The 13149-nt window shown below is 38.8% G+C and overlaps 1 protein-coding gene across 2 annotated transcripts in view; it reads left to right on the top strand.

Moving 5' to 3' along the window:
• Window positions 1-13149, top strand: part of rab6ba (RAB6B, member RAS oncogene family a) — a 59999-nt gene that overhangs the window by 38273 nt on the left and 8577 nt on the right. For both annotated transcript variants that reach the window (XM_039810861.1, XM_039810862.1), the window contains exons 5-7: window positions 794-905; window positions 8184-8277; window positions 11558-11624. In XM_039810861.1, the coding sequence (XP_039666795.1) occupies window positions 794-905; window positions 8184-8277; window positions 11558-11624 (273 nt within the window). The remainder of the gene's footprint in view (window positions 1-793; window positions 906-8183; window positions 8278-11557; window positions 11625-13149) is intronic.

Below are 13149 nucleotides of genomic sequence, written 5' to 3'. Positions count from 1 at the left end.
CTCTGCATTTAATTGTCAGAATACCTACCCAGACTCCCTCCATCCTTATAGAAAGAAGTGTTTATCCTGAATATATCACCTAGCCATTAACAGCTAATGTATTATGCTTAACAGTAGTAGGGCAATGAAACCGTGGCATTCAACTGTAGTATTTACAAGTTGGCCTCTGCTCATCCAAAGATGTAAAACCATGCAATATCCAGTTGGTGTGGTGATGAATATTTATCATTTTCCATGACAGAAAGTGACATTATTCTCTCTCAAATCTGTTAATGGCTTCCATTTAATCGTTTAAAAGTGCAAAGTACACTTACTGTAATATGGCTGCTCTCTGGAAGTGAATTTTATTCCTGATTTTATTGGAAAAATATGGGATACCATCCCCCCAAAACCGTGCGCTTTTTCACCCTGTCTCATCAAAGTCCCAGTCCACAAACACAGTACGAGCCTTAGTCTGCATGCTTAATGAACATGGCAAGGTCAAAGGCATTTATAAAGAACTTTTAACATGCTACAGAGCTGAGCATGGAGGATTTATGGTGTAATTCAGTAATTGTATATGACGTATATAATATCTTATTATAGCTATGTAATATTTGAGAAATATATAATAAAATATTGGATTCATTTTTTATCTGCAGATTTCACATTACTTCCTGACAGCTGTTAAAAAATACACCAAGCACGTCAGTGTTTAAAACTCTGGATGAAATGTTAATGGTTGGTTTAGAACAGTAACAGCAGGAGACGGTATCTTTAATTTGCCTCTGGTTCTGTTTCTTCTTCTCAACAGATGTTAATTCATTCCAGCAGACGTCAAAATGGATCGAGGATGTGAGAACAGAGAGAGGAAGTGATGTCATCATTATGCTTGTCGGCAATAAAACAGATCTGGCAGATAAGAGGTACGCACTGTAGTTACCACTGAAACCTGTCTCCTACAACAGTTCTTCTATCACATTTTGTCTTTTTAGTCAGCATTTCCTTTTATGTCTTGACGCCATGGCAACCATGATGTGCAAAGTGTCTGTCCGTGGGAACAATAGCTCGATAACCAAACATAAAAACATCAGGCCGACCGCTTCTGGCTGAATAAATCTGTATCTTAATGAAACTGATTATCTTGATATAACTCCTTAATACTTAACCATATGAATTTATTATTAATGCCAACTCTATGTTATATGAAGACAGGAATTTGCTACCTTATTAATCAAATATCTAAATGAATACACCCATTAGCATAACTGGTTATGTGTAGTGGTTTTTATAGTAATTATGGTGGAACATTGGGCAACTCAGCTGCTCTTATTGCTTTGAAATGTGAAATGATTGCTTGCTCAGTGACCTCTGAGCAATCAAACGGTGTTCACAAAGGACTTCTTTTTTCTTATAACGTATGTAACTGAACCATATAGTTGTATTGAGGAAAAGGTGATGAAATGCTGATGAAACCAGATGTTTAATATAGCTGAGAAGGGAAAAGAAATTGATTTGAAAAGGGAATACTTGGAGAAACAGGATAATGGCATTAAGCAGAAATATACAGTAGTGGAAAATAAAGGGAGAATTGAACTATAAAATCTCTCAAAATGCATTAATGGTTCATACTGTACAGTATGTGCACAATCTTTGCTTGTGATAGATAACCGATGTAAGGTAATCAGTCAAATGGGAAACACCCCAGACAGCCTAGAAAATCTTCAGTTCCAATGTTGCTTCCTTTTTTTGTGCAAGTCCTTTTTCTGACATCCTTCAAGACGTGTAGAAAATGAAGATGAACCAGTTTAACTTTATCCGTTATGCCGATACACTGAGTATTCACTAATGTTGTGTTTGTGTATTTTGTATTGGTTTAATTAGTTTCTTTTTTACCAGGACATCTCCTGAGATGCAATATCTTCTTTTACAGGAGATACCTGTCCAAAATGGCAGTGTAGAGTAGTTAACTCATAGTCACACATGAACAATTCATTTACTTTAGTCATGCGTGCAAAGTGTGCAGTGGCTGCCAAAGCACTGAACAAAAACAGTTTCTATCCCTTGGTGAGGTTTATACTACATTAATTAGCAAATGTTCACATGCTAACACGTTAGCATTTAGCTCAAAGCACAGTCTCACAGAGCTGCTAGCATGGCTGTATTACTTATTTCCTTTCTTGTGAAACATATTTATGTTCCTTTCATGACACTTTCTTGAAATCAATTGTACCCACTGTGATCAACTTTACCGTTCAATTTTATACAAGTAACCTACATTTGCAATGAGTTATGTACCCAAGAAAAATGAATTCATATGTTGCACATGCTTTAGTTTACAGTATACATAAAGAGCACTCATTGGTTACATAAGAGCATAAGTTAGGAGGCTGACAAACACTTCAGGTGGTCCAGTAATCCATTGGTTCCCAACCTTTTTTCCTTGGCGCCCCCCCTACTTATGTCTAAGAAAAGCTACTAAGTAGCCTGCCTACAATTTTAAGCGAGAACAAAAATACATAGTTTTCATACAGACTTTTGTAAACATTATATATTCTAGTGTATTATCATAATTTGTTTAACATGTGCAAATATTTTTTTTTTACCTCAACCTCAAACCAGATAAAGACTTGCGCACCCCCTGTGATCTTTGCCGCCCCCCTAAGGGGTGCCCGGACCCCAGGTTGGGAACCGCTGCAGTATATTTCTTCTGTATTATTGCTGTTGTGTCTTTAGTAATGGCAGTCCTCTGGGAGATCCTTCATAACAGTTTTCTGGTCTATTCCTTTGCTGGAGACACTTCCCGAGTCAACACGTTGTTAAAACAGCTGACCATCTACTTTCTGGTCTGACCGATCTTAGTGTCATTTTAAGGAAACAGGGGGCCAACATGGTAGGTGAGGGTGTGGTAGCGTGGTGATAGGCGGTGTCATGTAGCATAGAATCAGACTACTTGTCCTTTTCTTCAGGTTTGTAAAAGTGTTCAGGAGAGCATGTTCACAAATAATGTGTAATCATGTGGTGAGTAACCATGTATAAATTAAGCACACATGCACCATTTTATTTGTTTTTGTCAAATAATGCCCACGTGGTAACTATAACATTTACAGCATAAACATGTAAGAGGATATACTTTGAGCTGCAGAGGAGGTTCCCATTGACATACTTGTGTCTTGTGGTCAATGTTTAACTGACTGAAGGGGAAGCTGAAAAACTGCATCTCACTGGACCTGTCAATACAAGTTCATGGCTGCCATAGAAACAGACAAATGGCAAAAGCTTTGTTTTTGAGATTAAGATTGCGAAGGTACAATAACACTGGGTATAAAGTGTCCCATCTGTTTTCACAATGTAGTAAGGACCATATTTCAGATGATATCAAATGAACTATCTGAACTGTTATAGTAAAGCTTTAGTGTGTAACTTTTTGATAATAAAGGAATATTTCACTCCTGGAAAGCTGAATATATCTTTAAATTGGGTCACTTATGTAGTAGAAATGTGAAAAAAAATTGAAATTGGTGCCTTCTAGGCCGAGAAAAGCCAGAAAATGTGTTTTTGGCTTATATGGATGAAAGACACCAAATCCCAGAATGCACCTGCTTCGCTGCTTTAAGTCCACTCCCAAGCCACGCCTACCGCTTGACAGACAGACAGAGGCATTCAACTCAACTCAAGCGTGTTTTATTGTCATTTCAACCATATACACGAAACAACGTTTCATCGTGACTGAATCAGAATCAGAATCAGAAAGGGTTTTATTGCCAAGTACGTTTTTTAACACATACAAGGAATTTGTTTTGGTGTTGTTGGTGCACATCACACATTCTCTAAATGGAATATTAAACAATATAAGTATAGGTATAAACAATATAAGTATATGTACACAGTATGTATTAAATTAAAAATAAAGATAGAAATAAAAAAATTTAAAATTAAAATAAAATAAATAAATAAAGAGCAAAGAGCATTACAGCAGAGAGAGAACAGTGGCATGAAGAGCCAGGTGGAGAGTCAGGGTGGTTTCCGGGCCTTGTTAACTGAAGTGATGTTACACATTTAAAATATATAAAAACGACATACGAAACAGGCTACATTTAGTGCACACACATTATATGCTCTGTGAAGTTCAGCTAAAGCATACTAGCATTAGCGCTTGGTGGGCTGTAAACACAGAGTATAACACAGCCGTGAATTAGCGTGGAATGTAGAATGGTCGGCATTTAAGAGTCAAACTCCACCAGCAGTTAGCAGTTAAATGGATACAAATCACCACATTTCTGCACCACTCGGTGTTAACACAGCCCACCTCTTTTACCTGGCGACAGAGCATCTCTAGCTCGGAGGGCTAGCAGGCCTGGTAGCTGGACAGTCCGGTACACTATTCAGGCAGGTTTCCACAACAACAAAAACACAGCAGTCTCTGAACTCACGTTGGGAGTTTCGTTGCAGGTGGATGTAGTCCAGTTTGTTGTGTAATGAGCGGACACTTGCAAGCAGGATTGATGGGACAGGTGGCCGGCTAGCGTTAGCTTTCCACCTAGCCGATGAGGATGTCCCCTAGCCGGCTAGCGGCAGCGAGCAACACCGCTGGTCTCCGTGCAGGCGAAGCTCACGTAGTGTGCCGAGTATTGCGTCTGTAATAACGTTTCCTCCATATTCTCCGATCTGTAACGATGTATCCCGGTGGTACACACGTCCGGTAGTTTGAATGCACATAATTGTTGTAAATGTTTGCTGCTGAAAACCGAGAGCCTGTTTAGCGAAGCTTCAAGATGGCGTTTTCATTCGGAATACCTCGGCCAGACTCGGCAGTCCAACCCCCTGTGGGCGTGTTGAAAACATACGGAAGTAGATCCTACTACTGGCTGTAGTCCTTTGCCTCTGGCCAAAAAATCTTCCGAGGACTCAAAAATCGTCATTTTACGTCATCGGAAGATTTTTTCCAGACCCCCAATGCAGAGATCTCTCGTCTCAGGGGGACATGAGGGAGGGAAGCACGGTCATTCAGAAATACTACCGGGTTTCTACTGATACAAAGCTGAATGCTAAATCGGTGAAGTATCCCTTTAATAAATGTCTGTTACATTCAAGAAATTACCAAATGAGTTGCTACAAAGCTAATGAAGACTTATCAGCTCCACACAACTCTCTCTGGATTGTGTGACTATGTTCAGAAGATTGGGGCGTCCGGTGACTTTCCTGCGCAGAAACTCGAGTGAAGATAATGACCTCTTCTGAAGAGTCCATCATGTTTTTTTAATCCTCCTGTCCTCCTTGGTTACTAGCTACTGCGTGGAACGGGGGCGGGGGTGCGCGGTCATGGAATGTGGACTACGTTTTGTTGTCATTACTTAGAATTCCTCATTGGGGAGACAGAAACTACGCACTATAGCTTTAATACACAGAATTAGTTGTGGCGCTCAAATTATTTTTGAAAAATGTCCTCCAGTAAAACGGAAAACTACTGAACCATATCCCTTTTTAATATGAAGGTAATTTATCTTAACTACAGTTTAGTTTGGTCTTAATGGGGTCTGGGAGTTGTAACTCCAGTAAATGTTCCATGGTTAAGAAGTAAAGGGCATCAACGGAATTGTTGGGGCTTTGTAAATTATAGAGTGTGGTCTAGACCTACTCTATCTGTAAAGTGTCTCGAGATAACTTATGTTATGATTTGATACTATAAATAAAATTGAATTGAATTGAATTGAAATTGGAATTGAACATAACCTGAGAGTCCTCTTCTAATTTGCTTCTTCATAGAGGCAAGTCAGCCTTATGCTGTCTGTACGAGGTGACAGGTGTTTGCCAAAATCAGTGCAGAAAAATGAAAATGGCTTTCTCATATTTGTTATATTACAGTACCCCACAGTTTTTCTGTGTTCCAGTTTTTGTTTTTCTCATGGGAATGTCGTTGAAAGTGTCAGTAAGAGATGATAATTAATATTGCTGTCACTATGGGTACTGTTACTTGTTTTCAGTGGCACCATTGATGCTACACAGCAACGGTCAAATTCAAGTGATAATGAGGATTTGATTTGGATTCACTATGTGATGGTGTTGAAATATGCATCAAATGAAAAAGAATAAGTACATGTGCATCGTTATGTCAGTATCTGAGGAAATGACAGTATGAGGGAGAGATAAAAGTCTGGCAGGCATGTAGTGTGTTTTTCTTTGTGACATCTTAGCTCTGTTTCTAGGTGGCTGTGTGTGCCGCTGTCCCTTTAAAAATCATTTTAAATAAGTCAATGATGCAATTAGCTCTGACACATCTAACCCTGCCTTGAGAAGAAGCAGAGGTTTGTGTATTTTGCATTACTGTGATATGGTGCAATTTGATTATCAGTTGGTCAAGAGGAGCATTTCTGTCTCTCTTTGTTTGTTGCTTTGTTCATTCATGCGTGGTGGTGCTCAGTACCTAGGAAGTTGAAGTGTGAAGAGTTTAGGTGCTGCAGAGTCCCCGGAGCCCTGTATAAGGGAAACCTAGTGTGCATCGTACCCCATGTGCTAAACACTGACAGGGAGTATCTTGTTATTTTCTTTTTTTCTATACTGACACAATACTTCGGTGAGAAGTTTATAGTTTAAGTTAATAACATGTTCACACATCCAACTGAACCAGAGCAACATTAGCATTCATTTGAAATTGTGTTTTTGGCTACCTGGCAAATGTAAGTCCAAACTTACTCTTTTAGCTCTGTTTTATTCTACACTCTTTCCTTAGGGAAATATCTGGCTCCACTATGTTCACCAGCTAGTTGCTAACTGTGTCTGTGTGCCGTTTGGTGCTGAGCAGGGTGTGTACAGTGGATTAATCAAAGCCTTTTCACTGCTGCTGCTGAACCGATGCAGTAAAGTTTGGGGACATAAAACCAAAACCGTGAAAGCTTAAAAGCTCTATAGAGCTGAGAAGAACTAGAGAGTTGAGTTATAATTCTCTGTGGGTTCATCCCTATGGGTGACACCTTTCACACTACATGTTGTAATTGGATCCGTTATAAATGTTTTTTTATTTAGTGCAACTTGTAAATAGAAGCTTTTAAATAGAAAATAAAAATCTGAGTGACAAATGAACTGTCAACATTTTAATAGGCCACCACCAGTATATGTCAAGTTGAGTAGAATGACTACTAAAAATTAAAATGAAGCAAAGTTCAAGGTGATCTTTGTTATGCTTGAGTTCATAATGACAATGGATAGTAATGGTACCGCTCCCTTATTTGCATATACTGTTGACAAGATGTGATCACCAGTGGCTTAAGTGAGAGCTGATGTCACATTTCAGCACAGAACTGCATTGAAACTCTCTGCTAGCATGCATGAATGTTGCTAGGATGCCATCCATTATACAATTTATTTGAAAACTGATGATGAATAAGTCTCATGTTCTTTAAGTTTGAACTCAGACACATGCATCTAGAAATAGCCCCAGCAGCACTGGTGCAACTTTATCAGGTGATGTTATTATGTAAATACAGTGTAATGCAGTGTTTTCTGTTTTTGCTGTAGAACTTAATTTTCCTATTTCACAAAGACTGAATTTCTCTTTCTTCTGTGTTGTGATGCAAAGGAGGAGTTATTTAAGGAAAGGGGGATCAGTTGCTGCTCTGTTTGATGCTTGGCAAAACAGGATAACTTGTTTAGACTGGCATTACAGCCAGTTAGGGGTTAATTAAAAGTAAACAAATGGTATTTTTGAGTTAGTACACCGCGGAGAGTTCCTTTTTTGTGTTGAGAGGAACAGAGAAAACTTGTTACGTCATGGTTTTCCCAGAAGGCCATTGGCAGGTTGATTTAAGCCAGTCATCTGTACTAGCCTGCTGCTGTGCAGGACTGCTGATCTCTCGGTTTGTGTTAATGACACCTGACTCAGTCTCCATTTCACAGCCAGAGCCAAACAATCACTGCCAGACTCATTAAAATGTAATGCAAATTGGCTGTTAATAATTTCTCGCAGGACAATATAAATAATCATCCACACTCATTAGCTAATTAAGTCTGGTACAACCTCACTAGCCTAGAATAGCAGGAGCTTCAGCTGCACATAGTGGGCTTTACTGGCAGTCTCTGTGTAGTGTCTACTTGGCTTTGTGTAGAGTGTAGTTATGAGAATATCAGCCTCTGTTTTGTGCCCACAGTCTGTAAACAGTTTATTATCATTTCTCCTGCATTAATCTGCAGTGTTTCTCTTTCCACAGGCAAATTACAATTGAAGAAGGTGAACAGAGGGCTAAAGAGCTGAGCGTCATGTTCATAGAGACCAGCGCCAAGACAGGTTACAACGTCAAACAGGTGAGTTCAGAGTAAGTCTTCAAACAGGAACCAAAACACTTTTAAGATGAAAACCAATGCATATGGGTATTTAGTAGGGGTGGGAATCACCAGAGGCCTCACGATACGATATCATCACGATACTTATGTCACGATACGATATTATTGCGATTTTAAACATATTACAATATTCTGCGATATATTGCAATGTATTACCTTTTTTCCAACTTCAAATTCTTCCCAATTTCAAATGATGTATGTGATTATATGATTTGTAGGAAACATCTGTTTTATCTTAAAAGATACATTTCTCTGTCTGTTCATCTCACTTCAATTTTATTGCTGCAAAATGGGATTGTCAAGCAGACAAACTGACCAAAACATATATCATAAAAGATCGATCTTTACAAAACAGCAATTTGTGTCGCTTTTCATACGAACAACCGAGTGCAACATCATGAATGTCTTCCAGGACCGACTGTGTAAAAATGTGCGACGTTATCCACATATTTAATAATTACCCCCGCCGCTCTTCTTCACTGTCTTTCCTGGCGCCATGCTAAGTTTTTTTTGGCGCGTTACCGACGCCAATTATGGATTAATGGTATAGCCTGAAACTGAAAGCAGAGTTGTGTGTCACATCCAGGGTTTCCGCCTTAAAAAGTCGAAAGAAGTCTAAAATTCCAAAATAAAAATTTTAGGCCTTTAAAAAGTCTTTAATTCGAGGAAGTATTGTGTTGTAGGTCTTAAATAATTTTAAACAGGTCTTAAAGCGCCCATATTATGCTCATTTTCAGGTTCATAACTGTATTTTAAGGTTGTACCAGAATAGGTTTACATGGTTTCATTTTCAAAAAACACCATATTTTTGTTGTACTGCACAGCTCTCTCTCACTGCTGCAGATCCTCTTTTCACCTGGTTTCTGTTTTAGCTACAGAGTGAGACCTCTTTTCATCTTCTTCTTCACTACTATCTTTGATTGCACTCGCACATGCGCAGTAGCTCAGATGTAGAGCATGTCAGCTAGCTAACTCTAGAGACAGTGAAAGAAAGCCTGTTTCTCCAACTTTGGTCAGTTACAAGGCAGGATCAGCTGGGAGACTTCTAAATGAGGGCACACATGGAAGTAGTTCTTTTGTAGATTATGGTGAACTTGTGTGTGTTGTAGCAGTGCTTTGCTATTGAGAACGACGTAGCATGCTAGCGTTAGCGTTAGCCGGCTAGCGCTAGCATTAGCCGGCTAACGCTAACGCTACGAGCTAACGGTTGTGGTTAGCCAGCTCATTTCGGACTGTGACGTCACAGTCCGAGGCTGATTTTGAACAGCTCACTAGGAGACTGAAAGCAGGACACATTCAGAAACCGTATCTCTCTCAAAACAGCATGGATGGACTTTTTTCAAAGTTTGTATGTGTGTTGAAGCACCAGAGACACAAAAGAACACCCCAAATTCCAGAAAAAGTGTTTTTTTCATAATATGGGCACTTTAATATCCCTAGCTCTAATGTTCATTGAAATGGGCCTGCAGCGCTTTACAATGTTCTTTTTTAATTCTGTGGTGTTGTAGTTCTTTCTGTAGCTAGTCGAATTATAATTCGCTGTATTACGACTACAAATTAGACCAATATTACAACTTATATTGCAGCCAATCTAGACACCAGGTCCTATAATGCCAATGAGGAAATCAGGGAATTGTTTCAGCCATTGTTTCCGCACTCTGACATCTGACTTTTTTTTATTTATTTTTTTTATGTTGCGATATAGGCCTTAAATTTCATTCATACTGGTCTTAAAAAGTCTTAAATTTGACTTGGTGAAACCTGCAGAAGCCCTGACATCTAAGTGCTGGTGTGTGTCCATTGCTGTGGACTCACTCATCTAAACATGGCTCCATATCGCTACTAGTGGTCCAAAACTCCACAGGGTACCTTTAAAGGTCTCTTGTTTTTCATACAAATATAATTCGTAGAAGATAAATAAAAGTGATGGTCCAGTATTTCATCCTTTGAAGTCTATGCTGCCACTATCAGCATCTGACCAAGACTGAATTGTGCATGTGTTCATTCCTTTTAGTGACATTTAATTAGTACCTCTCATGCTTAGAGAAATGTGTGTGTTCCAGATACAAAGAGAAGCGCAGCCGGGTTCAACAACAGTGATTTGTCTCTGAACAGATGTTTGTGGTCGGAAACAACGACTGTCTGTTAAGTTAATAAGTAGTGAGATGAAGGCGAGCTGTATTGTGTCTGTCAGTGAATGGCGTTGCTGGCAGGCGCCTCTCTCAGACAGAGAAGGCTATTCTTCACCTTACCTCAGGACTGTGGACTCTAACAGCCAAATGCCAGGATGGAACATAGTGGTGTGAAAGGTCACAGTACTGCCTCCAAAGGCCGCAGTGTTCACACTGTTTAGCTGTGTCATCACTATCCACTGAGATGTTGTGTCAGCAATTGTAAGCTTTCAACCATCAATTTCTCCATCTTTCATGAGAACTCATAAGTTGTGTAATAAGACTACCTATTGACAGTGTTATTTTAAACATTGAATGATCAAATCAAATACAAATCATTAAATAAACTTTGACTTTTTGGTGTGTTTCGCCAAAATTTAGATGAATGGAGACATGTTTCTTGTTTTTTTTATTCCTATTTTTTACATGTTTTATTTATTATTCACAAAGATTGAATTTACAATACCACCCAAAGGAGCAAGGGACAGATGCTTAAGCCCAAAATGTGCACATGCTTGATAAAAAACAAAGTGACAGCTATCTCCAGAAACATCCTGTAGTGCCAGATGATGAATGTATGCATGTGAAACAGAACAGGGACATACAGTAGTCGGAACCTTTGATTTGAAAGTATACAGTTATACTGTATGCTAAGATATTTGTTTGTTTGTCAAACACAGATCACTTTTTGTATGTTAATAAAGCTGAAATGTCTCCAGTTTTATAATTACTTAACTAAAATAGTAGGTGGATTTATATTAAAAAGTTGATGAAGCGAATAGTTTTACTGAATGGTATATTGACCATGTGAGGTACCACACAACTGCATTCCTAAACAATAGTAATTTAACTGTGACAGTCACAATGTTTATGGAAGGCGGTCTGTAAGTTCATATCCAAGTTAATACCCAAGTCAAATGAATAGTAGTAAATGGCTGCATTCTATTATTTTCACTATAAATGAAATGAACAGGCTACTTGTTTAGGCTACAAATTAGTGAGTGTTGATGGTGTGTATCCCTGATTCAGTCTAAAGACAAAGTGCCCTCATTCTGTTTCTTTCTTTCCAGCTGTTTCGACGTGTGGCAGCTGCTCTTCCGGGAATGGAAAGTATGCAAGAAACAAGCAAAGAAGGGAGTATCCTTTGACCCATTTACACATGAAGATCTTCTTTTCATGATATAAAAAACTATTTTTAATAATAATATGTGAACAGTCTCAGCTCAGAGGAATTGTTTTAGCATTTTAATCTCGATGTGAGGGCTTGTGACGGCATCATTCATTGCTCGCTTCTAAATGAAAGGCGTTCCAGAAGGGAAACCTGCATTCTGGCACCTATACCTGTCCAATTAAATGTGTTTTAGCACGATACTCTTGCTAACTGTTCTGGGGGGGAGGTTGGGGATGTATTTGCTTTGATTACATTTAAGGAGTGGTTTGACTCGAGACACACATGTTTTATGTCTGATGTCAAAGGAGATAAGTAGCCTACAGCAGCTGAGACAGATTTCAGCTGTAATTTTCATCAGTAACTAAAGAGAGCCCTTAGGCTGTCTTGGCTCCTCTCATGCTTCCACATTGATTTTCACATCTGTAAATATATCAGATGTTGGTAACAATAAGGCAGCCTACACTTTACACTTCACACTCAGACTCTTTTAGTGGTCTGCAGTTTAAAGAGACATTTCACGCATAATTTATCTGCACTCCACTTTGATTGGTTAGATTCTCAAAGAAAGCTTTTTAGCTCCTTAGACCATGTTTAGATTTGAACCCCCTACAGTTATGTATTTACTGTAATCTAAACAATTTAGTTCATTTAAGACTGATTCAGTATGCTTCTGTGAAGCTTAACATAATCCTTTCTTCTTGTGTTATTTAAGTTTGTATAGATTTCTTTAAAGAGACTGAAGAATATAAAAGCATGAATGAAAAGAACAACACAGATCACAGCGCTGCCTCACTAACACATTATAAAAAGAGTGAGATAAATAAATGCCCACTCATACAAAGAACACTTACATATTATATAATACAAAGAGAGATAATAATCAGATCATAGAAAAAAAATGATAAGCTTTTCATACAACAAGAAGCTATGTGGCTATAACGAAAGCTAAAGCCACTCACACATCGACAGGCAGACAGATTATACTGAGCGACACAGAGCTGTTCACATGCATGTTAAATCACAAGTGCAGGTCAGTCTAGCCCCCTCCATATATATATATATATATATATATATATCATGGTCTGGGTGAATACTCGATTCTGATTGGCTGCAGGGTGTCCATTAAAAAGTGATGTAGGACACCTACTGAAGGAGTTCGGTGAAACTGACTGTTTACTGTTCTATATGAATGCGCTACATTAAATCAAAAAGGAAATGTGGATTTATTATTTCCAAATCGTCCTCTGAACGCCACAGGATGGCGCTAAAACACACAGGCTGCAAGAAGTCAGTTCTACTGGCCCTCTGGACTGACTCAGTTTCACAGAGAATAACGTTATCTCTCATATCTCAGCTCGCTGCTTCAGGCTGCGCCGCTGCAGCCGACAGCAACGTTACACATCGCGGATCAAATTCTTCGTAAAAGTCGTTATATTGTTTTGGGGACAATGACATGGCTGATAGCTAGCTTGTTTTGTTGTTCAACATACT

Source organism: Perca fluviatilis, chromosome 9, assembly GCF_010015445.1.
Source record: "Perca fluviatilis chromosome 9, GENO_Pfluv_1.0, whole genome shotgun sequence".
In the NCBI taxonomy this organism is placed as follows: Eukaryota; Metazoa; Chordata; class Actinopteri; order Perciformes; family Percidae; genus Perca; species Perca fluviatilis.
Note: the sequence above shows the minus strand (reverse complement) of the source record. Positions and strands in the feature narration are given on the sequence as shown.